The following is a 27,866-nucleotide window of genomic DNA, read 5'->3' on the forward strand; positions in this document are numbered from 1 at the left end:
CAAGCCTGTAATCCCAGCACTTTGGGAGGCCGAGGCTGAGGTCAGGAGTTCGAGACCAGCCTGGCCAACATGGTACAACCCCGTCTCTACTAAAAAAATACAAAAATTAGCCAGGAGTGGTGGTTGGCCCCTTTAATCCCAGCTACTTGGGAGGCTGAGGGAGGAGAATCGCTTGAACCCGGGAGGTGGAGGTTGCAGTGAGCCGAATGCCACTGCACTCCAGCCTGGACGACAGAGCGAGACTTCATCTCAAAAAAAAAAAGTTCAAAACTAAGGAAAACCAAACAATATATTGTGTAGGCATGCCGATATGAGTAATTTTTTTTTTTAAATACAGAATTCTGGCCCAGGCGTGGTGGCTCATGCCTGTAATTCCACTTTGGGAGGCTGAGGTGTGAGTATCGCTTGAGCCCAGGAGTTTGAGACCAGCCTGGGCAACACAGCAAGACCCATCTCTAGTTATAATTAATTAATTAATTTAAGAAAATACAGAATTCTGGCCCAGCGTGGTGACTCATTCCTGTAATCCCAGCACTTTGTGAGGCCAAAGTGGAAGGAAAGTTGAGCTCAGGAGTTCAAGGACAGCCTAGACAACAAGGTTAAACCACTTCTCTACCAAAAAATACAAAAACTTAGCCAGGCATGGTGGTGTGCTCCCATAGTCCCAGCTATGCAGGAGGCTGAAGTGGGAGGATTGCTTGATCCTAGGTGGTAGAGGCTGCAGTGAGCCAAGACTGTGCCACTACACTCCAGCCTGGGCGACAGAGCGCGAGCCTGTCTCAAAAAATAAATACATACAATACAATACAATACAACGCAGAATTCTGCACGGTGGTGGTCCCTTAAGTTTTGCAATGGGTACACGGGTGTTTATGGTATTAATTTAAAAGTTATAAATATACATGAATTTTAAGAAGAGGATCCATGCAAGGTTTAATGATAATTGTATGTCATCCATTCGCTCAACTGAAGTCGGCCTTCCCCGCCCCCTGCCAAAAGTAAACACTTTTCTAATCAGGGCCAGCCACTGGAGAAACTGAAATGAGTGGGCGGGGTGCTAACTCTATTTTCACTTTTCTCTTCCTGTTTCTTCAGAGCCTGGGAAACAAGTCAGAATTTCCAATCTTTTCCAATTCCCACATGATTTCCTAATTCAAGACGAATTCAGAGAAAATAAGTCTTTCTCCATCTGGAGAAGACTCCGCCCCCTGGAGCATCCTCCTTCGGGGATGAGGCCTGAGGTGGGGCTGCGCCAGCCCCAGCCTCCACAAGGACGCGCCTTGGGCTTGGTCTTGGGGGAGCTACCCGCACTGTGGGGTCACATGACAGAATTAGTGGTCAGCCCTAGCTGGAGGTCCAGGGCAAACACAGGCGGGGGCAGTGGGGTTGGGGGTTGTGGCCCTGCTGATTCGAGTGTCCCCTGTGGGTTCCGGACCTTCTGAGATACAAGCGCCAGGCTTCAGAGACGAAGCTCCGGGGTTTACCCCTGGGGACCCCCTGCTCCCACAGCCGCTGAGGACCGGCAGTTTGGCTGCATAGTAAGCTGGCGCTTTAGCTGGAGAGGGACGAGCTCTCGGCCAGCTCGCCAGCGGGAGGGCCTCAAGTTGTCCCATCCGGGCTGCAGGCTCCGCAAAGCTCCCTGATGCACTGTCAGAGGGGGAGGTCCGGCCGCTCCCCTTCCCCTACAGCCGCATCTAGAGTGGGGTAGGTTGGACATTTTAACGTGCTTCTGAGACAGTCACCACCGAAAGGCACCTTTAGCGATTAGGAAACCGGCGTGGAGTTCAACCACCCGGCCTCTGCGGAGCAGAAGGCCCGACTGGGCCTTTCCCTGCGCGGGGCGGGCGGCCGCAGCCCCGTAGCCCGGGCTTTGCTCCAGACCCGGCCCAGAGTGACATCACCAAACTCCGCCGATCGGTGGGAGGGGGCCCTGAAATCCCCTAAAAACAAAGTGAGTAATCGGCGGACCCGCCCTCCAGGCGGGGCAGGGACCCGGGAGCTAGCCGAACCACCGGGCACACCAGCCTCTTCGTCCCCGGCGACGCGCGCACTTGGCCCCGGCCCCCGGCAGCGGCTGTGCGCGCGGCCTCTTCGTCCTCCGCGCGGCGCGCACTTGCTCCCGGCCCCTTCGCCGGGCGGCGGCGGGCAGCGCGCAGGCGCGGCCGGATTCCGGGCAGTGACGCGACGGCGGGCGCGCGCCGCGCATTTCCGCCTCTGGCGAATGGCTCGGCTGTAGTGCACGCCGCGGGCCCAGCTGCGACCCCGGCCCCGCCCCCGGGACCCCGGCCATGGACGGTGAGGTCGCCCTCTGACCCCGCGGGGTGGCCGCGCCGGGACCGCCCCGGCTGTGGCGGGAGCCCCCGCGCCGCTTTCCGCCCCTTCCTGCGCCGACTGGCGCTGCGCAGGGAGCGGTCGGCCTGCCGGATGGTGGCGCGGGGCGGGGCAGGCGGGGAGGGGTCTGACTCAGTTTCCCCTCTGGGTGGAGGGGGGCCCTTGACTCAGCATCCTCCCTGGGTGGGGGAGCAGAGGGAGCCTTGACTCAGTTTCCCTCCACACCGTCCATGGGGGCAGCTCTGGCTTCGTTTCCCTATTAGGGGAGAACGCATCTGATTCAGTTTCCTCTCTGGATGGAGGTGGGGCGTGCCCTCCCTCAGTTTTCCTTATGAAAGTACAACAGGCCCTGATTCGACTTCCCTCGGGAGAAGGATTCCTTACCCCGTTTTCCCTCAAGAAGCAGGTGTTTCTGGTTCCTTTCCTCCACTCCTTAGTTTCACCGCAGGTTCTAGGAAGCAGGTCCTTACTCAGTTCCCCTGGGAGGGAGCCTGGCTTCTCTTCTCTGTGGAGAGCAGATACTCCCTTGTGAGGATGGGCAGTGGGTGTGTGCTGACCCTGATCTCCCTCCCCTTTCAGAACTGTTCCCCCTCATCTTCCCGGCAGGTAAGTGGCCCCCGCAGCGGTCGGGGAGGTGTTCCCTGGGGTAGGGCAGCGGGGGCAGCTGTCTAATGGGCCTGCGGTGTCCCCTGGCAGAGCCAGCCCAGGCCTCTGGCCCTTATGTGGAGATCATTGAGCAGCCCAAGCAGCGGGGCATGCGCTTCCGCTACAAGTGCGAGGGGCGCTCCGCGGGCAGCATCCCAGGCGAGAGGAGCACAGATACCACCAAGACCCACCCCACCATCAAGGTCAGCATTGCACCAGGGTGTGCGGGGAAGGGACTGTGGAACCCCAGCCCTCTGTGTTTGGGAGTCAGGTTTGGATGTCTGGGCCTCTGTACTTTGGACAGATCAATGGCTACACAGGACCAGGGACAGTACGCATCTCCCTAGTCACCAAGGACCCTCCTCACCGGCCTCACCCCCACGAGCTTGTAGGAAAGGACTGCCGGGATGGCTTCTATGAGGCTGAGCTCTGCCCGGACCGCTGCATCCACAGGTGAGCTCCCTGCAGGCTAGGAGGCCCAGCATGAGGGGACAGGAGGCGGGCTATGAAGTAGCCGCTACAGTGTTACTCCTTTCTGGACACAGGGCAGAGTTGCTTACTTCTTGCTCTGACTCAGCTCTGCAAGTAAACTCCCTTTGTCTTGAAATGATCTATTTGTACCTCTACTCTAGCACAGATAAGAGCTCCAAGGGATATGGATGGGTCCCTAATCACTTCTGAATCCCTGACCCCTGTAGCTGGAAGGACAAGTCCCTTGGAGTCATGTCTCTTCTTTGAGAAAGAAAACCACTGAACCAACACTCTCCCCTGGAGGTGACATTGCAGTTGACAGAAACAGGCCTTAAAAAAATATACAGGCCAGGCATAGTGGCTCATGCTTATAATTCTAGCACTTCCGGAGGCCAAGGCAGGAAGATCTCTTGAGCCTGGGAGTTCAAGACTAACCAAGGCAACATAGTGAGACCCTATCTCTACAAAAAAATAAGAAATTAGCTGGGTATGGTGACTTGTGCCTATAGTCCCAGCTACTTGGGAGGCTGATGTGGGAGGATCACCTGAGCCCAGGAGGTCACCGCTACGGCAAGCTATGATTACACCACGACACTTGGGTAGCAGAGCGACACCTTGTCGTGTTTTTTTTTTTTTTGAGACGGAGTCTTGCTCTGTCCCCAGGCTGGAGTGCAGTGGCGCAATCTCAGCTCACTGCAACCTCTATCTGCCGGGTTTAGACCACTCTCCTGCCTCAGCTTCCCAAGTAGCTGGGACTACAGGTGCCCGCCACCACGCCCAGCTAATTTTTTTGCGTTTTTTTTTTTAGTAGAGAAGGGGTTTCACCATGTTAGTCAGGATGTTCTCAATCTCCTGACCTCATGATCTGCCTGTCTCAGCCTCCCAAAGTGCTGGGATTACAGGTGTGAGCCACCGCACCCGGCCCAACACCCTGTCTCTTAAAAATAAATAAATACACAGATAAATAAACAAGGTGCTGTCAATTTCAGTCCTGAAAATAAAACAAAGTCATAGGATAGAAGGATAACCTGGGGTGGGGGAGTTACGGGAGCTGGTGTGATGACTTTAGATTGGGAGGTCAGGGAAGGCCTCCCTCAGCTAAGACTTGAATGGTGAGAAGGAGGAGAGAAGTAGGAAAAGAACATTCCAAGCCGACCAAACAAGTGCAGAGGCCTTGAGGTGGGAATGAGTGTCCTGTGTTTAGAGAATGGAAAAGAAGCCCCTCTGGTTGTAAGCAGGGAGCCCACGGGGAGGCTGGCAGGGGCGGGGGCACGGAGGTGCTTGTCAGCTGAGGGAAGGGACAGGGTTCATTGCAGCACAGTAGGAAGCCACTGGAGGGGGTCAAGCATGGAGCGAGGGTCTGGGGGTGGGTAGGGGAGGAAGGAGCAGGCTGGGCAAGGCAGGAAGGTCCGGGCTGTGTGAGAGACAGCGGGACAGATGGCTAGGGGTGCTCAGTTTCCAGAACCTGGGAATCCAGTGTGTGAAGAAGCGGGACCTGGAGCAGGCTATCACCCAGCGCATCCAGACGAACAACAATCCCTTCCAAGGTGAGGGCTACCCTGCCTGCCGCCCCCGCACCCTCTGCCACCCTCCCTGGCCCGCCTTTCCTGCATCTCCCTCATTGGCCAGTACACGGTAAAGATGGACTCTTGGTGCCCATTCGGTACTCTCCCACTTTGCCATTGGGAAACTGAGGCCCAGGAGGGGACATGACATTCAGGTCACAGTGGAGTCACTGCTGGGTTCTGCCTCCTCTAGGACTTGTGTTTTACACACTCGCCAGCGGCCCTCCCAGAGCAGAGCTCCCTGCCCCAACTGGTCACACCTATATCCCCACTTCCCCTGCTCTCCTGATCACCTGTTTTCTTGCCAGTTCCTATAGAAGAACAGCGTGGGGACTACGACCTGAATGCTGTGCGGCTCTGCTTCCAGGTGACAGTGCGGGATCCATCAGGCAGGCCCCTCCGCCTGCCACCTGTCCTTTCTCATCCCATCTTTGACAACCGTGAGTAGCGAGGGAGACACAGGAAGGGGAGAGGGTGGGCCTGGATAGGAGGAAGGGGTTGGGGTGAGTGTGGCCTGCAAGAGGTGCTCTGATTCATCAGTCATCTTGTGTATTCATCTTCTCTTCTGTGCCCAGCTCTTTGTTGGCTGGGGAGAGAAGGCAAAGAAGACCCAGAGCTGTCCTTGAGGTGTAGCTCCGGCCTGGCAGGGAGTCTAGCAGGGAGTCTGATGGGAAATGGGCATTTTCAGTATCGTGTGATGAGAAGGTGGTGTGCCCACAACTGCGATAATGACTCTAGGAAACGAACTCCCAGGAATAAGATAGTGTTCGAGAATGATGCTTCAGTGACAGAAGCCCGCAGACGAATTGGGCTGACTGATCAGCTGCAGTCTTTAAGTAACCAGCAGGATGAATGGAAATAAAACGACTCTGGAACCCCAAAGATGGGACACCAGGATAAACTGGGGGTCAGGAGGGAAGGGCTCATTGCCAAGGTGGGTATGGACTGACCTTAAAGATTGCTTTGGTCAGGTGGAGAAACAGTGTGATCAGATTGGCACTCACTGGACTATAAGCTCCGTGAGAGCAGAGGTTTAGGTTTTGTATGCGGTTGTATTCTCCTTGCTTAGATCAGTAGGCAAATACTTGCTGAATTGGTTGGGGTGAGGAGCTAATAAGAAGGTCTGACTGTGGCTGCAAAGGTGTAGGTGGCAAGCTCTGGGCAACCTTGACTTGGGGCTAGGCAGGGAAGTTGCATCTCCTGCAGGCCACCCCGGGGACCTCTGGTGGCTCAGGTCATCCTTCCTTGTTCTCACTGCCTCAGGTGCCCCCAACACTGCCGAACTCAAGATCTGCCGAGTGAACCGAAACTCTGGCAGCTGCCTCGGTGGGGATGAGATCTTCCTACTGTGTGACAAGGTGCAGAAAGGTATACATCAGGAGGCAGGGGTGGGCTCTTGGGAGCAAGGGGTGAAGCTGAGCAGAGACGGGGCGTGGCAGGCAACTGGCTTTGGATACTTCCTCCTATGCCTCAGGGGCCTCAGGTGGGCCGAAGGGTGATATTAGAAGACAAGCATCCGAAGTTGAGGGGGAGACCGTGGAGGGTTAGACACACTGACCCACACTGCCACCCCATCTCCTGCAGAGGACATTGAGGTGTATTTCACGGGACCAGGCTGGGAGGCCCGAGGCTCCTTTTCACAAGCTGATGTGCACCGACAAGTGGCCATTGTGTTCCGGACCCCTCCCTACGCAGACCCCAGCCTGCAGGCTCCCGTGCGTGTCTCCATGCAGCTGCGGCGGCCTTCCGACCGGGAGCTCAGTGAGCCCATGGAATTCCAGTACCTGCCAGATACAGGTACACAGCTGGGATGGCAGCATCAGGGCAGCTGGGCTCTGCCATGAGAGAGAGGCCAAGACCGCATGTCTGGGGCTGTAGTTGAGGGCCAGAAGCTGGAGTCAGAGCTTGGGATTTATATGGTAATTGGAATCCATTTCTTGCCACATTTAACGATAAGGATACCTCAGACGTTGAGCTAGTACTACACATCTGCCCTATTCCAGGCATTTCACTGGATCACCTGATTCTAATGTCATGACCCTTTTGAAGTAGGAGATAGTGTCTGACTTGCTTGGGTTCACGTGGCTAGTAAGTAGCAGAGTCAGCATTGGAACCCAGGCCATCTGGCTTCAAGGTCCTTTTGCCACACTGGTTGTCTTGTCACTACCATAGAGCTCAGCCACATTTTGGTCAAGGTTTGAATGTCTACTTGGTACCAGCGCCTGTGCCAGGTATTGTGAATACAAAAAATGAGTAAGACAGGCTCCCTGCCCTCAGAATTTCAGTCACTTGAGGAAGACAAATATGCAAAACAGATCCTTAAGTCACAGAATGACATGTGAAACAGAGGTGTGTGCAGAGCAGCACGGGGGCACGGTGGCCTCCGGGGAGCTGGAGACAGCTGCATGGAGAAGGTGGCGTTGAAGCTGGAGAAAGACACGGAAGTGTGTTCTCTAGGCAGGTGGCCAAGCACCTGGAAGGGAAGGGGTGTTGGCAACTGCACGGCCTGTTCGGGGGCATCTTCGTGGTTTGAGCCGATGTTGGGCAGTGAGCAGGCTCAGAGAGAGGAGGGCGTGGTTAAGCTGAAGGCCTCTAAGCAGAGAAGTGACAGGAGCAGATTTGGAAGTTGACTCAGGAGGCCACATGTAGAAGATGAGAGACGAACAGACTCAAAGCGGGGAGGCCATTCTGGAAGATGTTGCTGTAGTCCAGGAAAAGAAGATGCGGCACAAACCTCGTAGAAGGAATAGCGAAGCAAGATCACATCTCCGCCACTGTCCTCAGTTACCCTTCAGCCCTGCAGCCATTTTGCATCTTACAGACCAAGCTCAGTCTCACCTCAGGACCTGTGTCTACCTATTGCCTCTGCTTGGAATGCCTGGCCCAAGGTTTTAATGCAGGTGGCTTATGCCAGTCCTTCTCTGACCTCTAAATTAGTCCTTCCCTCTAAATTTAGACTGCCCCGACCTCACTTCCGGTATTGTTCCATCACCGTATCTTCCCTGAACCACTGTCACTTGAGATTTTCTGGTTTGTATATATGGTTGTGTCCCTCTCACTTTTTCACTAGGATGCCAACTTTTTGGGAGCAGACACCTTGTGTGCTTATGGCCACATCCCCAGTGTCTAGAAGGGAGGCTGGCACATAGTAGGTGCTTGATAAATATGTGTCAAGTTAGTGGTGGGGAGTGAGAGAAAAGAAGGTAATCATTCCAAGGTTTCTAGCTTGGGTGACAGGGCAGATGGCAGATGGATGGTCAGGAAATACAAGAGAAAGAACCCAGTTTTTGAGGGATGATGAGGTTGTCTTTGAATTAATGGAATTGAGGTGCTTTGGAGCTACTGAAGTACCATTGTAATTAGAAAGACAGTTCTGAAAGCTCCGACTAAAATACGAAACCATTACAGATAAGAATAAGAGTCTGCTGAAGTCTTAAGGCAGTTGTGCCCCAGCTGCCCCAGAGTGGCAAGAAATTCTCACCGCCCTGGGTGGAGGCTGACAGCCAGGACGTGAGCAGTGCAGGAAGGCATGAGCTGGAGGCTGGGGCCCCCCAGGGCTCCTCTTTCCCCAGAGCACGGCCCCTGTACTCGGCCTCGCCATGTGGCCGTAGAGGGGCAGATTCAGCCAACAGAGGCCTCCAAAAGCTGTGGGATTCTCAGAACTGCTGGATGTCACACATCCCTTCTCACTGGCAGAGGAGGTTGGGAGAACGGGTCTTGGGAAAGCCTGGCTCCTCGGTTTCCTCCTGAGGGTCCTTTGAGAGCGTTGGGGGCCCACCTGAGGAGAGCAAGTCCCACTTCTCCCCCTTACTTTCCCAGACGATCGTCACCGGATCGAGGAGAAACGCAAAAGGACATACGAGACCTTCAAGAGCATCATGAAGAAGAGTCCTTTCAGCGGTGAGATGGGGACCGGGAAGGACAGAGAGAAAGGCAGCGGGCAGGGAGGGGACACCCTGGGGCTGAGAACTGACCCAGCCCTTGCCCTGCAGGACCCACTGACCCCCGGCCTCCACCTCGGCGCATTGCTGTGCCTTCCCGCAGCTCAGCTGTTCCCAAGCCAGGTAAGGATTTCCTTTTGTCCTACTGGAACGACAGGTTCAGCTCTGTTCAGCTGAGGAGCAGTGGAGATGCAGACTCTTGGGCCCCATTACAGACCTACTGAATCAGAGGCTTTGAAAGGATGGCGCAGGAACCAGCGACTTCTGGGACGCTAATGCATGCTGAAGCCTGGGAACCACTGTGCCAGTTAAATCCTGTACTGGGTATCTTGGGATTCAGAAGTTAAAAATGCAGAATCGGCCGGGCACGGTGGCTCATGCCTGTAATCCCAGCACTTTGGGAGGCCGAGACGGGCAGATGACGAGGTCAGGAGATCGAGACCATCCTGGCTAACACGGTGAAACGCTGTCTCTATTAAAAATACAAAACATGAGCCGGGCGAGGTGGCGGGCGCCTGTAGTCCCAGCTACTGGGGAGGCTGAGGCAGGAGAATGGCATGAACCTGGGAGGCGGAGCTTGCAGTGAGCTGAGATCCGGCCACTGCACTCCAGCCTGGGCGACAGAGCGAGACTCCGTCTCAAAAAAAAAAAAATGCAGAATCTCTGCTTTCATCTCTCACTTGAATTAGGGGGAACAAAAATCACTTCTGAATTAGCAAGACGTATGTGCCAGTGCGAGGCTCAAAAACTGACAAGCTGTCCACTTGAGGCCGCTGCTCACTTGATGCTCCATGGGCTCATTGCCTCTCAGGACTTAGTTTTTCAGCTGTAAACCGAGGAGTCCAGCTTGTCTCTCAAAGTGTCCCTTCCTTTAAAAGGCTGGGAGAGTTTTGTGGGCTTGAGTAGTCAGGGAGGACTCCAACGTGGAGGTGTGGCTAGAACTGGACCCTACAGGCTGGGTCAGATGGGGTAAGAGGAAGGAGATAGGGTGTTGGCAGTGACTTCCTAGAGAGGGATTGAGCCTAGGCGCCATCAAGAGGGGCTGGGGTAAGAGGACGGAGTGGATCTCTAGGGCTTTCTGTGACCCCTGCCTCTCTGTCTCTCTCCTCCAGCACCCCAGCCCTATCCCTTTACGTCATCCCTGAGCACCATCAACTATGATGAGTTTCCCACCATGGTGTTTCCTTCTGGGCAGATAAGCCAGGCCTCAGCCTTGGCCCCTCCCCAAGTCCTGCCCCAGGCTCCAGCCCCTGCCCCTGCTCCAGCCATGGTATCACCTCTGGCCCAGGCCCCAGTCCCTGTCCCAGTCCTAGCCCCAGGCCCTCCTCAGGCTGTGGCCCCACCTGCCCCCAAGCCCACCCAGGCTGGGGAAGGAACGCTGTCAGAGGCCTTGCTGCAGCTGCAGTTTGATGATGAAGACCTGGGGGCCTTGCTTGGCAACAGCACAGACCCAACCGTGTTCACAGACCTGGCATCAGTCGACAACTCCGAGTTTCAGCAGCTGCTGAACCAGGGCGTACCTGTGGCCCCCCACACAACTGAGCCCATGCTGATGGAGTACCCTGAGGCTATAACTCGCCTAGTGACAGGGGCCCAGAGGCCCCCTGACCCAGCTCCTGCTCCACTGGGGGCCCCGGGGCTCCCCAACGGCCTCCTTTCAGGAGATGAAGACTTCTCCTCCATTGCGGACATGGACTTCTCAGCCCTGCTGAGTCAGATCAGCTCCTAAGGGGTGATGCCTACCCTCCCCAGAGCACTGGCTTGCAGGGGATTGAAGCCCTCCCAGAGCACTTACGGATTCTGGTGGGGTGTGTTCCAGCTGCCCCCAACTTTGGTGATGTCTTCCTTGGAGGGGGAAGGCATATTTTATTCTTTTATTGGCAGTACCTGTATCTATCTCTCTTTTTGGAGGTGCTTAAGCAGAAGCATTAACTTCTCTGGAAAGGGGGAAGCTGGGGAAACTCAAACTCTTCCCCTATCCTGATGGTCAGCTCCTTTCTCTGTATGGAACTATGGGGTCCCCCATCCCCATCCTGCAGCTTCTAGTACTCTCCTAGAGAGAGAAGCAGGCTAGAGGTAAGGCCTTTGAGCCCACACAGCCTTATTATCAAGTGTCTTCCATCATGGATTCATTACACCTTGAAATAACGCCCCAGGTACCAGCCCCTCTATGGCATTGGCATTGTTGCTGTGCCTAACACCAGCATTTGAGGGGCTGGCCTTCGTGCCCTACAGAGGTCTCTGCCGGCTCTTTCCTTGCTCAGCTGTGGCTGAAGGAAACCAGTGGAACAACGCTGGCTCTCTCAAGGATCCAGAGGGGGTTTGGTCTGGGACTTCCCTGCTCTCCCTCTTCTCAAGTGCCTTAATTGAGGGCAAGTTGTTAAAGAGAGTCGGGGAGAGCAGGCTGGCAGCTCTCCAGTCAGGAGGCATAGTTTTCACCGAAGAATCAAAGCACTTGGACTCTTGCTCTTTCTACTCTTGAATTAATAAATCTGTTGCCAAGCTGGCTAGAGATTTGCTTTTTTTCAGCAGACACTGAGCACACACTTTGCTAGTCACATCAGGCCGGACATTGGTGGTAGAGAGCTGGGTGAATGCGTGCACTGTCCTCTGAGAGCCTGCAGTCAGAATGCCCTTGGAAACCCCGAGTTACTGTCCAGTGGATGAAAACGGGCAACTAAGGCAGGAGTCCTAACACACCGAGAGCCTAGTAGGGCCCACTGACTGTGGGGATTGAGCAATTTCAGGAGTCTTCCCGGAGGCCCCATTTGCTCCAGGTCTTAGATCAGCTGAGAGTGGATCTCGCAGAGGGACTAGCCAGCGTCAGAGGTAAGAGAAACGATGTTCGAAAGATTTGATGGGGCCAGGAAATTTGGACTTAATTCCTTGGGTGGCCCAGGGAGTGTGTGCTTCTCTCTTGGGGATGTGTAGTGCCAGGTGAAGATCTACCCTGCCCCACCGATGCTTTGATACTCTGTTCTGGGAGGAACGGTGAAAGCTTCAATCCACAGCCTCAGGAAGCCAAAACAAAGGCCCAGCCGCAGCCCACAGGGCTACAGCTGGACGTACTTCCGCTTTGCCCCAGCGCAAGCTCAGAGCAAATAGCGCTGGCCGGCTTGGTCCCCCAGTTCTCGAGTGCGCAGGCGCACAAGGAGACCTCAGCGACCGGAGGCCGAGTCCCGCATCTGGGGGAAATCCCCGCCGAAGCCGATGGCGTTTCCTCTGGGTTTCGCACTGCTGCGGGAGTACAACAGCAGGGGAAAAGGAGTTATCGTCAGCAGGACGCGTCCCAAAAGTCAGCGAGTCTGCTAGGAACACAAAAGGCCCTGGGTGCAGGCTCCCATGGGCAGCGTCTGCGAGACTGCAGGCCGACTGCATCGATGAAGTGGAGCTTGCCCCGGGGCTCTGGCTCGCTGGGGATGGCCAGGGGCGGGGCCTGGAGCGAGGGCGGGCCTCGGCGGAACTCCTACGCGAGGGGCGGAGCCCGGGCTCGCGGTGGCCCGGTCAGGACCCGGGCGAAGCTGCCGGGTAGTCTCTGGGAGGCGGGGCCGGGTAGGAAGCGGGCGGGGTGAGAAGGCTCCTAAGCTGAGGAAGCCGACTGCTGAGCTGCGCAGGGACCCCGACCGGAGGTCCCCGACCCGAGGCCCAGAGGGAAACCAGGGAGCCCAGGCCATGCAGCCCATGCTGCGCCTCCCTCGCCTTGGCTTTCTCGGTCCCGCTTCCTCCCGTTACCCACGGAAGACCTCTCCTGGTCCTTCTCTCATTCCTGAATGATCCCATCATGCTCATGGCTCACCAGCTCCAAGTCCTCGTATCCAGCCCAGACCTCTCTCCTCTGCGCGCCAGCCCCTGGATATCTCCACTCTGACGTCCTCGGGCCTCTCAAACACCCTGTTCCAAATGACCTCAGCCATCCCCAGTCTGCCTCTCGTTTTCCCTGTGTCAGCCCTGGCCCTGCCACCTCCCAGGGGCTCCAGCCGGAAACCTGGCCACTACTGTAGATGCCACAACTCTTCTCTTAGTAACTTGCATCCAGTCTTTCCACGAGGTTCTGGAAAATCTGCCCACTTCTCCCCACTGTCACTGCTATCACTGAGTTTAAGTCACCACTATACCTCCCACTGGACTGTGGCTACAGCCGCCTCCCTGCAGCCAGAGAGCTCTGACATCTAGATCTCACCTCATCAATCTCCCTTCGAACATCAACCACATGACCAGATCCTAGTTTTCTGCAGACACACCCTCAGTGACCAGAGCTTCCACACTAGTCCACAACCAGGAAGAACTGGCAGTCTTGGGAACTGCTAATCCACGATCCCTAGTGCACCTTCACAACCCTTTCTGATCCGGCTTCTTTGACCATGGGTTCCTGTGTGTGCCTTGGCTCTAGTCCAACAGGCCCCAGCCAGACTGGTCCTACCAGGATACCTCTGACGTCTCTGCCTGGTGAACTCCTACCCAACCTTCAAAACTCAGCCCTCATTACCTCCTCCATGAAGGCTTCCTGATCCTCAGATGCTGTGTTTCTCAGAGCCTAGCTCATCCTGCCAGCACCTAAGTTAACAGACCCAGGGCCTAGGTCTCACCATGGAGCTTCAGCCAGCCTAGGGAAGGGACTGGAATAGGCATGAGATGCTGGGCAAGTCTGCCCTGTCTGGGCCTCAGGTCCAGAAAACATAGGATTTAGACAAAGTCCAAGTTTGGACTTGATGATGCCACTTAGAGGACCATAGGCTGGTGAGGAGAGAAGCGGGTCAAGGGCCCATTTCCTCCAGGACATGGAAACAGCCCTAGTCAACTGAGGCAGAGATGCCACCACCTCTGGAATTGGGCCCTGCAAGAAGTGGCCAGGTGGGTGGAGAGAGGACGAGGCCTGGGGGCTCAGTGGCTTCAGAGAGAAGAATGAGGCCTGCACCGAGGTGCAGGGCCTTGTGATGCACGGCCAGGGTAGGTGTGGGCTGTGGCCACCTCCTTCCCTGCAGAACCAAATAAACGTTATGGGAGAGAAGCCAAGCAGTGGCCTGGCCGCAGGGACCCCTCAGCGAGTGCCAGCCCATCTCTGAGCCAGTGTTCCCAGGACCTGTCCTGACTGCTCCGAGGAGTCTGGCTGGGGCCTCTGGAGGCAAAGCCCCTGGCCCTGCCCTGTCTTGGACACATATTCAGACGCAGACAGCAGTGGCTTCTTTACTCCCTGAAGTCCTCTTTTCTCACAGAATATTTACAAACAGGGAAGGGGTGGAGGCCACCAAATAAAGGGCTGGGGACGGGGGCAGTGCTAAGACGCGCCTCTGCGCAGGGAGAGTTCCTGAGAAGGGCCCAGTGTGACCACGGGGCCCAGGTGGTCCCAGGTGGCTCAGGCCAGGTCAGCGGTGGGAGAGCCCAGCTGCTTGGAGGCCAGGAGCAGGCGTGTGGCTGCGCTCTCAGACTCTGCCTGCAGCCGTCGGTTGTTGTGTCTCAGGCTCCGCACCTCCTCCTCCAGGGCTGCCCTGTCCGCCTTCTCCTGGGGTGGCCGGGGAAGACAAGAGTCAGAGCCGCCAGCCCCTTTCCTGGGGCAGCCTTGTGACTCCCCCCAAGCCCAGCCCACCCCTCACCTTCTGCAGGTCCTCCTGCAGCTTCCTGAGCATGGACTCCAAGTGAGAGACCTTCTCTGAGAGGTTCCCAGGCTCTGGCCTGAGGACATGGGGGTCAAGACTCAGCAAGACCAAGGCAGGGCACAGCGCACCAGCTGACTCTCAGCCCCACCTAATGAGAGGGGCCCCGCCAGTCTTCTATGCATATGTGGCAGCAGAGCCGGGACAGACCTCCACCCCAGCGGACAGGCATGAAGTGGGGGGTCATGTGGGCAGGTAAAGCGGCTGTGGGGAGTTGGGGAGCTTACTCAGCATCAGACTTTGGAGTTCCCTTAGGGTCTCCGCTCTCTGGGATGGGCTGTCCTGTGGGGACAGAGGGATCAGGTGGGCAGTCAGAAAGGGGGCAAGAGCACTGCCCAGGCTTACTGCAGCACCCTGGTGGCCTCACCCTCTCGGGACAGCGACTCCAGAATGGTGTTGCAAGTGGAGGCGATCTCCGAGATGGCCTGCCACTCATCCTCCAGGGTCCCACTGCCTGCCTCCGACATGACTGTGGGCACAAGGAGCAGGCTGAGCTGGGGAAGCCCAGAAGCACCCCCCGACCCCTCCCCTGCTCTCCTGGGTCCAGACTCACTCCTGCTGATGGAGTTCCGCAGAGACAAGGTACGTGGCAGAAAGGAGGCCCTCAGCTCTGGAGCCGGGTTGCCCTTGTCCTCAGAGCCACTGGGACTGCCTGGCCCGTCCTGTGCGACAGAAGTGGATACCGATTCAGTGATGCCCACTGTCACCACTGTGCCACTGGGCTCCAGAGCCCGGTTTCTGCTCACCTGGGTCAGGGGTGCCTCACTGTCAGCACTGGGTACTGATGGCTTGGCCGTGGTGGCCAGGAGGAGATCCGGGGTGGTGGTGGGCAGGACTGGGGCCTCATCTGACAGGGAGCTGGGGAGAGCAGGGGTGCTCAGAAAGGGAAGCCGCTTTTCCAGAGGCCTGGAGGAGAGGGAAGGCCAAGAGTGTGCACCTGCGTGGTGACAACGAGTTCTGGCTGTGCAGGAACTCGGTCCTCTCCTCGGCCAGATCCCCAGGCACTGGAGGACTGCCACCATCTTGCAGGCACAGGTGCAGCAGCTGTTTTGTGGTGGGCAGCAGGGTCACCCCCTGGACCTCATCCTGCACAGGCTCTGGGGCCCCCCGCCGGCTGGGCTCCTGCAGAGACAGCATGTACAGCTCCGAAAAACTCCTGTGGAGGGGGACAGGGTCAGGCAGGACTTCCCCAGTCCCCAGCGTCCTGCATCACCAGCCCCACCCCCAGCCCAGCTCACTACCAGGAGCAGGAGAGCTCCCCAGCTTCCAGACAACAGTGAAAAATGTCTGCCTGGTTACTGGCCATTTTTCCAGACCATGGTTCAAATTCCAGTGCTGCCCCTGGATATCCCAAGCAAATCACTCTGAACATCAATTTCTCCATCTGTGAAATGGGGATAATAGTACCAACCTCATAGTGTGCTGTGAGGGTTTAAGTAAGACGTTTAAATTGCTTAAATCCCAAAACTACTGTCTGTAGCCAAATCCAACCTGTGCCTTTTCCTTTTCTTTTCTAAAGCAGATGTGCCAGCTGCTGTACTGCAAGCTAAGCATGGATTTTACTTTTTTTTTGTTTTTTTTTTTTTGAGATGGAGTTTTGCTCTTGTTGCCCAGGCTGGAGTGCAGTGGCGTGATCACAGCTCACTGCAACTTCCTCCGCCTCCTGGGTTCAAGTGAGTCTCCTGCCTCAGCCTCCCGAGTAGCTGCGATTACAGGCGTCTGCCATCATGCCTGGCTAATTTTTGTATTTTTAGTAGAGACGGGTTTCACCATGTTGGCCAGGCTGGTCTCGAACCCCTGACCTCAGGTGATCCACTTGCCTCAGCCTCCCGAAGTGCTGGGATTACAGGTGTGAGCCACCGCACCCAGTCCGGATTTTACATTTTTAACTAGTAGAAAAATCAAAATAATATTTCATGATAAGTGAAAATCATATAAAATCCAAATTTCAGTGTCTGTAAAGTTTTAGCGAGATACAGGCACATTTATTTATTCATTTACCTACAACGACAGAGTAGCTGCGGCAGAGACCAGATGGTCCAGAAAGCCTAAAATATTTATTATTTGGGCATTTACAGAAAATGTTTGCCTACCCCTGGCTTAGCACAGGAAATTATCAATAGTGTGTAATGTGTGTGGTGGTGGCAGGGGGGCGGGTGTCAACACTTTAAAAAAAAAAAAGAAAAAACAGATAGTCGGGGCTATTTGATCTTTTAAGCAGTGGGAGCAAGGCGCTTAACTGGTCCCATTCTACATATGAAGAAAGAGGTTCAGGGCGTGGTGGCTCACGCCTTTAATCCCAGAACTTTGGGAGGGCGAGGCGGGTGGAGCACCTGAGGTCAGGAGTTCGAGACCAGCCTGACCAACATGGTGAAACCCCGTCTCTACTACAAGTACAAAAAATTAGCCGGCCGTGGTGGTGCGTGCCTGTAATCCCAGCTACAAGACAGGCTGAGGCAGGGGAATTGCTTGAATCCGGGAGGCGGAGATTGCAATAAGCCAAGATCACGCCATTGCACTCCAGCTTGGTCAACAAGAGTGAAACTTCGTCTCAAAAAAAAAAAAAAAATTAAGAGGCCGGGCGCGGTGGCTCAAGCCTGTAATCCCAGCACTTTGGGAGGCCGAGACGGGTGGATCACGAGGTCAGGAGATCGAGACCATCCTGGCTAACATGGTGAAACCCCGTCTCTACTAAAAAATACAAAAATACTAGCCGGGCGAGGTGGCGGGCGCCTGTAGTCCCAGCTACTCGGGAGGCTGAGGCAGGAGAATGGCGTGAACCCGGGAGGCGGAGCTTGCAGTGAGCTGAGATCCGGCCACTGCACTCCAGCCTGGGCGACAGAGCGAGACTCCGTCTCAAAACAAAAACAAAAACAAAAACAAAAACAAAATTAAGAGAGAGGAGCGAGAGAGAGGAGAGAGAAGAGAGGAAGAGAGGGGAGAGAGAGAGAGAGAGAAGAAGGAAGGGGAGAGAGAGAGAAGAAGGAAAGGGGGAGGGGGGGGAGAGAGAGAGAGAGAGAAAGAGACTGAGACTCAGACGGGCTAAGAGACCAGAGATTCTTTCTAAAAGGAAAGGTATCCACAAGGGGTTCCTGAAACTGCTAATGGCGACCCGAGAGGCACAGACTGTGCGGTGGCCAACTGCCGGCCTTCCCACCTCCCCGCGTCCCCGGCACCCTGACCTGCGGGGCCGGCCGCTCTCGTCGGGGGGCAGGACGGTGACGCAGACCTTGGGCGCCGAGCGCAGCAGCTGGGCAGCGGCCTCGGGCCGGAGGCTGGGCAGCGTCTGGCCGCACACGCGCAGCAGGCGCGCCCCGGGCCGCAGCCCCGCCGTCTCGGCGAACGTGAAGCGTTCCACGTGCGTGACGAAGCCCTCGGCGTCCACCTCGAAGCCCAGGCGGCCTTGACCGTCGCGGGGCAGCGCCAGCTCGCGGGTCTCGCAGCCGCGGCTCACCAGCTGAGGGCGGGGCGGGGCGAGTGGGCGGGGCTGCCGGGAGGTGGGGCCGCCCCAGCGCCCGCCCCCTGGACTGCGTCCCAGGCCACATGGAAAGTTCCACAGCCCCCGAGGGTCGCGTGTGCCACCGCCCGAGGGATGAGGACCAGAAGTCGCTTACTCGAGGGCACCAGTTCCGGCCTTGCCAAGCCCCAGGGCTAGCTCTGCCCTCCTCGACTTTCCCTTCCGCAGGAGTGGGGGACAAAGGCGGAGGGAAGGATCCAAAGCAGGCCCCGCCCCGCCGCGCGCAGGTGCCCCAGTTTCCCGCTCAGGCTCACCTGCAGGCGCGCCACCACCTCGCCCACGGCTTGGCCGGGGGACCCGTCGAAGCGCAGCGTGATCGCCTCCCCGCGGCCGTGGTACAGGTCCAGCTGCTGCTCGGAGAAGGTCCAGGCCAGCACGTCGCGACAGGCGCAATTGAACACTACGCGGCCGTCGCGCGGCGCCACCAACACCAGAGCCTCGGCCGAGATGCCCAGCAGGCAGGGCACCTCGGCGCCTTCGGGGCCGCTCGCCTGAGCCCCGGCGGCGACCCGCGCCCCGGACGCAGCGCGCACGCCCCACACCAGTGAGCCAGCTGCCTGCAGCTCGGTGCCCGGGCCCCGAGGGGCTGCCCGGCGCCTCCCCCCTAGGGAAGGCAAGCCGAAGCGTGAGGCCGAGTCCAGCGACGTAGTGGTCACTTCGTTGGTGGCCAGGTCTTGCAGGTACTGCTGGCGGGTGCGTGTGGCCATGGCGTGGAACTGGCGTGCGTGGCCGGCCGCCTGCTCGCCATTCAGCGCCTTGGCCAGCAGGAAGGCGCGGAAGTCGGCGTTGGCCGCGAAGGGGCCTCCGCCAGCAGGCAGAGCTGGCCCGAAGGCCGGGGTGTCCTGGGTACGGCTCACAGCCACCCTGCGGGGAGGGAGGTGGAAATGAGGGGCAGCAGGACGCCATGCTCACGGGAGACCTGGGACCACACCGGTGCCTACCTGTAGGAGGTGTGCGGTGTGCAGGGTGCGTGTGCCCGCACCACTAGGAACACGTGTTGGAAGTGTGAGCGGATGGTGGCGGGGCAGAAGGGCTTGCTGCCAGGCTCCTGGAACACGATGGTCACAATGTCGTTGCCAATGTGACGCTTCCGCAGGAGCTGGGGGTTGGATAGTGGGGGCTCATGATGAGGCCTGCCATGCCCCAAACCCCTCCTTATTCAAGCAGGAGAAAGCCAAGACACCAATGGCTCCCCACTGCCCCTGGTGAAGACCTAGGGTGTTTGCCTTTGGGAAGGGGCCACCAGAGGGGCGGGTTGTTGGGGCCAACAGAGCTCCAGCCAAAGCTCAAATGTCATGGACCATGCAGGGCCCTCCATGGTTCCCGGAAGCCCCACCCCCACGCTGGTCCCCCTCACACCTGCTGCTGGTTGTTGGGGGTGTAAGGCAGCATCGTGGACACGTGGAACATGATCTCGTGGTCCTGGTACGTGGTGTAGAGGGAGTGTGTGCCTGTGGAATCCGCTGTGGCCAGGGAGTTAGGGACACAGAAGGAGAAAACAAGGGGAATCTGAGTGACTTGAACTTGCCACTCCTGTCTGCACACGGGAGCCTCTGTGCCCCAAACAGCAGGTGGACAACCAGTCATGCCACCAGCCAATGCCCAGCCAGTGAGATCCAAGGGCCTCATCCCTGGGTGCCCCTCCTCCCCTCCCTCCACAGGCTCCAGCCCCATGCCAGAGTGAAGGGGGGTCAGGATGGGAGCGTTGAAATAGAATGAAGACAGAAATGAGAAGGGGTCTCAGAGAGAGGCCAGGGTCAGGTGTCCTAGGAGAACAGGTGTCACTCCAGGCCCAAGCATGTGTGGTATGCTGGGAAAGTGAAAGGCAGGCAGGGGTGCTCAGTACAACACCTCCCAGGGGTCCTGGGGCCCCTTCCACCAGGGAGGCAGGGGCACCTCTCTTCTATGAGGCTGAGCTGCTGGAATGTGTTTGGTGGAGGGGTAGTGCCCCCAAACCACTTTAGCCCTAGCTCAGGCAGTAGGGTACTTGGGCCTTGAGGGACAGTCCCAGCCCCTCCTCTCAGCCCATAGTTTGGCCCTTATAGCCCTGACTCAGATCCTCAGCTTACACAAAGAACTCTCCAGCCCCCAGCCCCAGGATTGTATGGACAAAGGAGTGACAAGGCAATTCGTGCTCACCCCTTCAGCACAGATTTGCTCCCACCCCTCCTGCCCCTGGGCCTCACTTTTGGTGTCTAGTTGGGCCCGGTAACTCTCAAAGCCTTTGAGCCGCACCACATCGCCCAGCAAGGTGAGAAACTGCATGAAGGCTGGTCCCGCCTCCTGGTTGTTGTACATCTCCTCCTCTGAGCCCTGGCCCGCCCGGCAGTACAGGATGCCCACCTTGCGCTGGAAACTCAGCTGTGGGTAGGAGACAGAAGGCATAGGTCTCAGTCCCCCACAGCCCGACCCCACCAGCTCTTAGGGAATGGATGGGACGCTGGCCTGGGGGCTGAGCACCAGCCCTCTCTGAGCCACTTGTGTCCTTGCCTGTCAGGTGAGTACAGTCTGTTGTGCTCCTCGTGCTTGGGAGGGCACAGGTAGGAAGGGATGGGAGGAGGCTGGTTCCCATGTGGCAGTAGAGAAGGTGATTCACAGAAAGAACCCTTCCAATAAACATACACATTATCATCCTCCTTATCTCAAGGCTGGACTGTCCTCTCCACCCCTGAATCCAAAGCACCCCCACCCCAGCCCCTTCAGGCCTTGAGCCAGGCACCACCTCTGCCACCCGTGCTTTCATTTCTGTGCCCTCTGTTCCTGGCTCTTCCCTCTGCGGATAACTGGATAACCGTGCCCAGCTCAAGGTGCTCTGAGCTCCTCCGAACAGCACAGGCTCCCTCCAGCAGTCACCTCCCTTTTCTACAACTAAACTTGTCTGCACTCACAGTCCCCACTTCCATTTCATTCCTCCCAACCCCCTGCACCTCCCACTCCCCATATGGACCGCAGATGTGGCCTCATCCTGGCACCCTCCCGGCCACAGTTGGCACTGAGGATAGCTGGAAACTCACCTTGCCTAGGGCCCCAGGGACCCCGTCCTCTTCTGCCTGGGCCTCTTCTCCACCCATGCTCCTCCCACTCCCTGGCTGCAGCAGGCATGACACCCCCATCTCTGCCTCCCACTCAGACCAGCCTACCAAACCCCAGGCCCTTTTCTCCAGCTGCCTAATGTCTCACCTTGCTGTGCCTCCTCCACCCCGCTCCTCCTCCTTAAAGCACCACTCCTGGGGGCCAAGAAGCTGGGCAATCCTAGCACTTCACCTCTTCCAGTCAGCCACATGACTACCCAGTCCCTCTTGGACTGTCACCTCCTCTTCACCTCCACTATCGATGCCACTGTGTCCAGCCTGGGCAATTGCAACAGGCTTCAGCCTGGCCTCCCCGCCCCATACAGTCTAGTCCCCAGGCTGCAGCCAGAGAGTTGCCCCTCTCAGATCTGCACTGGATCCCTCCATGGCTCCCCAGTGCCCATGGTAACAAATGCAAGCTTCTCCCCAGCCCCTCCCCACAATCCCGACCCCAGCCACGCTGAACTGACTGCCTACTGTGCCATGCTCTCATTCTCCAAGCCTTTGCACAAGTTACTCCTTCTGACTAGAAAACACCTGCTTATCCAGGCTGGAGCCCTTTTATGTTCTCCCTCCTGGAAAACCCTGGCCAAGGAAGGGCTCTCAGCACTACCCTTGTGGCCCACGGAGCCCTCAACATTCCCCTTTCAGTGTTATCCTGCTCGTGTATTTCAGCAGTTCTCTGTGGGTCTCCTTCTCCCACCCAGCTGTGAGCTACTCAAGCAAAGCACCTGGTCTAGACCTGTCCCCAGCATCCAGTCTGAGGCCTGGCACCAAGAAGGTCTAAGAAATGTTTGTTGAATGACTGATGGGTTGAATGACACAGAGGAGACTCAGCCAATAGGCAGCTTTCAGCATGGAGTGGGGGCTGGAAGGAGCCGCTCCAGGAAGCTGGAGCACCACATGTAAGAGGAAACCCAGCAGGGGCTGTGGGGGAAATTGGCCAGGAATGATGCGGGAACTGCAGGACCAGTGGGTTGAGTCAGACCAGGGCGTCTAGGGCTGTAAAGATCTTTTTAAAATGCAGACTCTGGGCCGAGTGCAGTGGCTCACGCCTGTAATCCCAGCACTTTGAGAGGTGGAGGTTGGCAGATCACAAGGTCAGGAGTTCGAAACCAGCGTGGCCAACATAGTAAAACCCAGTCTCTACTGCAAATACAAAACTTAGCTGGGCATGGTGGTGCGCACCTGTAGTCCCAGCTACTCGGGAGGCTGAGGCAGGAGAATCGCTTGAACCCGGGAGGTGGAGGTTGCAGTGAGCTGAGATTGCACCATTGCACTCCAGCCTGGGTGACAGAGCGAGACTCCATCTCTAAATAAATACATAAATAAAGAGCAGACTCTGATTCAGATGGTCTGGGGTGGGGCCCCAGAATCTGCATTTCTAGATGATGTGGATACTGCTGGTCTACAGAGCTCACTTTGAGAAGCAAGGCTCCAGATGACCTCTGATACTTTCTCTCTGAAAATCTAGCTCTCCTGGGGTCACCACGCAGCCCAGGATCAGGGTCAAGGCTAGGGGTTTGGGAGCTGGGCAGGCTGGGTTCAGACTGGGGCCAGTTGTACGGCTGTGGGCTCCGCGGCCGGTCACTCACCACTTGCTCATCCAGTGTGAGCAGCGTCCGTGGTACCTTGGGTGAAGCTGAGCCCAGGCGCAGGCAGCTGGGGCTCAGCTGCGGCGCCACGTGCTCCAGAAGTTTCCTTGGGGACAGACCCCGTGGGGGCCCCGGCGGCAACGCGTCCTCCGAGATGGTGCCACGGAGGGTCCGGAGCTGAGGAAAGGGTGTAGGGGAACTCAGGATGCATACAGGGTGTCGGGGAGGCAACTCAAACGTCCTGATCCCGCGATCCCGGCCCACCTGCGTAGTCCGCACGATGACGCGGTAGCTGTGCAGGGTGCCCCCTCCGCTGCCCTCCTTCTCCTCCCGCCGCAGGCTCACTGCCACCGGGCCCAGCGACTCGTCCATCCCGAAGAAGTTCTGATGTTCTGGGGGACCGCGCCGAAGAAAATGATTGGTCCCGCCGGCTGGCAGCCCCGCCCCCGCTCGACCACGCGCATCACTAAGCTCCGCCCTCGGCTTCATCTCACCACCAAATGCTGACCCTAGACTAAGTCCCGCCCCTCTGTAGCCCCGAGCTCAACATCTTGATCTCAACCCTGATCCAGAGGTGGACCCAGACCCAGACCTAGATCCACGCAGCCAGCTCCCAGGCCTAAATCCTGCCTTGGCCCCGCCCACCACGCCCCCATTCTGTCTTCTGTGTCCTGGAGCCCTCTCCGCAGTGCAGGTGAGAACAAGGTTCACGGATGCAGGGCTTTGGGGCCTGAGTTTTCACCCCACAGAAATGCCCATAGGGAATCTCTCCCCAGCCCGGCAGGCTGAACCAGATGGAGGCAGAGGGACCAGCCCTGGCTGAGGGTGAGGGGCCAGGGATTAGCCTTAAGAAGGTGGTTGAAAGTGGGTCCAGGAGGACCCCAGCTCAGCTCTTGAGCCCTCCCAGGGCCAGGGACTTTACAGGAAATGGACAGTTCATGAGCCCTACTGTGTGCACTGCAGGTGACAGGGACCTCTTCTTCAGCACCCCTCCTCCCCCGCCGGAACTGCCTTTCCTCACCTTTGCCATAGAAGTACTTGCGGTAGTAGCCGGCACCCAGGTCTGCGTGCTCCAGGCTGTAGGCCGAGGTTCGGTTCTGTGGCTCCTCCAGGATGGACACGGCCGCGTTGGGCAGTGCAGGGGGCACAGGTGGGGATGCTGGTCCACCCAGGCCTAGCTCACCCTCACCCCCGAGCTCACACACAAAGCCAGGTGCCCCATGCAGCAGGTCCGAGCTGGCAGCCTGGTCGTCCGCTGAAGCCAGGGTCCCAGAGCTGGCCTCTGAGTGGCTCCCCGTCCCCTGAGACCTCGGAGCCCAATCAAAGAGCAGGCTTTGCACGTCATAGTGGGCAAACCATCGAGGCTCAAGCACTGGCGGGAAGGCAGGCTCTGGTTCCTCGGCTGGCAGCCCCAGCAGTGCCAGCGGGTCAGTGAAGAGCCGGGTGGAAGTGGCTGCAGGGCGGCTGGCCTCTTCGTGGCTGTGGGCACGGGCACGGGGGCTGGCTGGCGTGGGGGGTCTGGCCTCGCCTGCATCACTGCCGCTGCGCAGGAGCGGGCCCCGGACTGGCCTCGGATCGAAGGTGTGCGGTGTCAGCGGGGGCCGTGCTGGCTGGCGCAGCTTGCGGGCAAAGAGGTCATCCGTGGACGCAGGGGCCATGCCCCGCCGAGGGCTCCCCACACCGCCAGCCCACATGGGCATGTTCTGTGGGCCTGACTCTCCGGGGGCTGGGCCGCATTGGCGGGCACGGGTGTTTGGTGCCCAGCCGGAGGTTGCGGCAGCAGTTCCTGCCCTGAAGGAGGAGGGGGCTGTTCAGAGGGGCCTGGGCAGAAAACAGGAACCCAGGCCCCCAGCCTGGTCCTCCACCACCCGCGTTGGCTTCCGGCCCCCTCCGAGACCATCAAAGCTGCTTCCGCTTTCCAGGCCACTTCCTTGTCTGCCTAGGGCTGAGGTTTTCAGCCCCCTCCCCGGCTTAGGTGGGCAGGGCTAGAGGCTGGGCTGTTGGGTCTTGGCCCTGAGGGTCCTGGAGCCTGGGCAGTCCTGGGGCTTCCAGGGTCCCCCAGTTGCCACTCACACACCTTAGCTTTGGCCTGGGCCCAGAGTAAGGGTCCCACCAGGACCTAGCCCAACTGGACAGATGACTTGTATTGGCTGGGACGGGAAACCCAGGGGCCACTGGTGTCTGGGTCCTGCCCACTTAACAAAGGGAGGACGTCCTGTCCCCAGAGACCTTCCTCCCTGCCCCTCCCACTTCCTTCAGGGTCCCTGGAGAACTGATCACCCAGAGAGGTCTGATCTCAGTGCCCTGGACCTCAAGGCCTCAATACCACAAGGATACATGGGTTCCCAGGGGGGCAACGGCAGGGCAGCAGGAATGGCAAGAGGACTTCCTTCAGCACAGGAAGTAGCCCCAACTGTGGGCCCAGCCCTCTGCCAGGCCCCTACATCCTGAGGAAGGTGCTGGGGTCACAGCAGCCGTCATGGGACCCCAGTCACCCTGGCCTGAAGGACAGGCCAGCTCACCTTCTTGCAGGCTACTGTGCCCAGGCTTGGGCACAAGAGGAGTCACAATGACAGGGACCCATAGGGACCTCTGCCTACCTGGTCTCACTGATGCAGACAGGGAGGTCTGAACCCCATGTGACAGATGGTCAAATGAGGTCCAGAGGAGATGCTCTTGCCTGAAGCAATTCCATGTCAGAGCTAGGATTTGAGCCTGGGTCTGTTCATCTTCAGGGCCTAAGCAGGGCTGCACCTGCCCACTGCTGTCTGTGTGCGTAGGTGTTGGGGGGTGGGTGTTGGGCTGAGGTTCAAGGTCTCACAGGATGCAAGATTGAGACACCCAAAGCCCCAGGGACCTGCTAAGTGCGGAAATGTGACGCCAGAGGCAGGTGCAAATGTTGGTGGGAGAACTTGAGGGAAGCCACGCCCAGGCAAGACCTGGATGGACTAGGCAGTGAGGACAGGGAGCTGGGGACCTTCCACTAGGGGTACAGGCATCTAATGGTGGGTCTTCCTGCAGCACCCAGCGACATCATGCAGGGCTGGGCCGGTGGAGAAGGGGCTCCACACACCCCTCGCCTGGGGCCTCCAGAACCAAGCAAGGGTCGGCTCCCCAGCCCAGGTGCCTTCTACTTTATTTCTCCTGAATAAACTCCCATGCTGACCTTGAGCTTCTGTTTTCTCATCTCTAAAATAGGGTTAACTGGCTGGGCGCAGTGGCTCAGGCCTGTAAGCCCAGCACTTTGGGAGGCCAAGGTGGGGGGGGGGGGATCACCGGAGGTCAGGAGTTCGAGACCAGCCTGGCCAACACGGTGAAACCCTGTCTCTACTAAAAATGCAAAAATTAGCCGGCTGTGGTGGTGCGTGCCTGTAGTCCCAGCTACTCGGGAGGCTGAGGCAGGAGAATCGCTTAAACCTGGGAGGCGGAGGTTGCAGTGAGTCGAGATCACACCACTGAACTCCAGCCTGGGCGACAGAGCGAGACTCTGTCTCAAAAACAAAACAAAACAAAAAACCTGGGGTTAACTATTTCTGTCCCCTCCCAAGGCTGTTGAGAGACTGAGAAGAGTAAGGTGAGTGTCGCTAGCTAGCTGTGTGTGTGACGGGTGTAGCCCCTGGCTCCATGAGCCAAGCTCTAGGCACATCCAGCGCTCGGGCCTGGGCTATAGTGTGTGAAGGAGTAGGAGGGCATGAGGGAGGGGGTCTGTGCAAGCCCCGCTCCGTGTGGGCTGAGCTCTGCACGCTTGGAAGTGAGCTCTGTGCATGTGTGCACCCAGCCTGTGGGCTGCCTCTTGCTGTGGCTCAGTGCCAGGCTCTGGCGCTGCCTTGAGGGGTGTTCTTGGGCTCTGCCCCCCACCCTGAAGCTTCACACAGGGTCCATTGAGGCCAGGACATTCCTCCGGGTCTGTGTCACTAGGGGTGGGGGGAAAGGGCCGGCCCCGCCCCCACAGATCCGGAAGGCCTGGCTGCCCCAGGAGGAGGAGCTGGCCACTTCCCAGCACATCTGGAGGTCATGACCCCATTTCGGCTGCCAGGGGGCGCGACAGATGTTTCCTCCCAGGCCAGGCGAGGGACTGGGGTGGAGGCCGCCTAAGGAGAAAAGGAGCCTCAGAATAAGGGGGAGCCCCGCACACACTTGCAGTGTTGAGGGGGAGGGGGGTCACAGCACCGCCACCAGGAGTCAGGAGCCGCCGCCTCCACTCACCGGTTTGCTGGCCAGGCTAAGCCGTCACACAGAGGAACTAGGAACGGCTGGTCAGAGACAGGGGGCTGGACATATTGACTCGGGACTGAACTGGAGCCCGGAGGGAAGTTGGGAGGGTGCTGGTGGCGAACGTGGCGAGGACCCCACTCCCATACACATCACCCGGGCCCACGGCTAGGCCCTCTCCCCTGACGGGCCCGACAGCAGTGCCTCCCGTCCCTTGCTCCCACCAGTACCTCTGGGGCTCCCGCCCAGCCGCCGCCGCCCGCGCTGGGGTCCCGCTGACGCTCTCCCGCTACAGCTCCCGGCGCCGGCTCCGCCTGGGGGCGGGGCCGTGCCGGGGGCGGGGCCATGTTGGGGGCGGGACCAGCCGGGAGCCGTCTGCGGCGGGAAGCGCAGCGGCGGGGATTTCAGGCCTGGCGGCAGTCAGCCCCGAGCAGTGCTGATTCTAAGGCTGTTTCCTCGGCTAAGAAACCTGTGCCTGCCTTCCAGACCAACCGGGGGTAGCCCCACCTAGCGTCCAGTTCTCTGCCAGCATACAGCAGATGCTCAAGAGTCTGCCACTACTTTATGGAGCACTTGCTAAGCACTGGGCCCTGGGCAACTGTTCCATTAGTGCGCTCTCATTTATTCATAAAACACCTTAGACAGGTGTCATCTCTTTACGCCTTGGAGCAACTGAGGTCCAGAGAAAGGCTTTTGCCAAGGACAAGCCTGATAAATGTAGGAGCCACCAGACCTGGAAGTCTCTGACCATATGGTGGCAGACACTACCCTTCAGATGAAGGCTTGAAAAGGGAGCAGTCCTGCAGGGAAGAGGACCCGGTTCTACCTGAACCCCACCTTGGTCTGCCCTTGATATCTACCAGACTT

The 27,866-nt window shown here is 58.1% G+C and overlaps 2 protein-coding genes across 5 annotated transcripts; one reads left to right on the forward strand and one right to left on the reverse strand.

Annotated features, from left to right (window-relative positions):
- The first annotated feature begins 1,094 nt into the window (after positions 1–1,094).
- LOC105469585 (RELA proto-oncogene, NF-kB subunit) lies at positions 1,095–11,460 on the forward strand. 3 transcript variants are annotated; one of them, XM_024789030.2, is made up of 11 exons: positions 1,095–1,295; positions 2,910–2,937; positions 3,028–3,179; positions 3,281–3,429; positions 4,903–4,994; positions 5,321–5,452; positions 6,276–6,380; positions 6,597–6,809; positions 8,832–8,912; positions 9,005–9,076; positions 10,066–11,460. In XM_024789030.2, exons 1-11 carry the CDS (start codon positions 1,230–1,232, stop codon positions 10,680–10,682), a joined length of 1,707 nt encoding a protein of 568 aa, XP_024644798.2. In that variant the 5' UTR covers positions 1,095–1,229; the 3' UTR covers positions 10,683–11,460. The 3 variants fall into 3 exon arrangements, with proteins under 3 accessions (XP_024644798.2, XP_070930380.1, XP_011719141.1); XM_071074279.1 differs by lacking the exon at positions 1,095–1,295 and adding an exon at positions 1,688–1,704 and having other exon boundaries at positions 2,911–2,937; XM_011720839.3 differs by lacking the exon at positions 1,095–1,295 and adding an exon at positions 2,170–2,295 and having other exon boundaries at positions 2,911–2,937.
- Positions 11,461–14,133: 2,673 nt separating this feature from the next.
- On the reverse strand, positions 14,134–27,326 carry LOC105469584 (signal-induced proliferation-associated 1). Of its 2 annotated transcripts, XM_011720836.3 has the most exons (16): positions 27,230–27,326; positions 23,809–24,578; positions 23,052–23,179; positions 22,788–22,964; positions 20,308–20,482; positions 19,481–19,584; positions 19,063–19,220; positions 18,376–18,985; positions 17,787–18,061; positions 15,542–15,760; positions 15,351–15,462; positions 15,158–15,266; positions 14,972–15,073; positions 14,832–14,886; positions 14,545–14,623; positions 14,134–14,453 (listed from the first exon to the last, which is right to left on the reverse strand). In XM_011720836.3, the coding sequence occupies exons 2-16, from the start codon at positions 24,485–24,487 to the stop codon at positions 14,307–14,309; spliced, it is 3,129 nt and encodes a 1,042-aa protein (XP_011719138.2). In that variant the 5' UTR covers positions 24,488–24,578; positions 27,230–27,326; the 3' UTR covers positions 14,134–14,306. The 2 variants fall into 2 exon arrangements, with proteins under 2 accessions (XP_011719138.2, XP_024644797.2); XM_024789029.2 differs by lacking the exon at positions 27,230–27,326 and having other exon boundaries at positions 23,809–27,217.
- Between the last annotated feature and the right edge of the window lie 540 nt (positions 27,327–27,866).

This window comes from Macaca nemestrina, chromosome 12 (assembly GCF_043159975.1).
Source record: "Macaca nemestrina isolate mMacNem1 chromosome 12, mMacNem.hap1, whole genome shotgun sequence".
NCBI classification, from domain to species: Eukaryota; Metazoa; Chordata; class Mammalia; order Primates; family Cercopithecidae; genus Macaca; species Macaca nemestrina.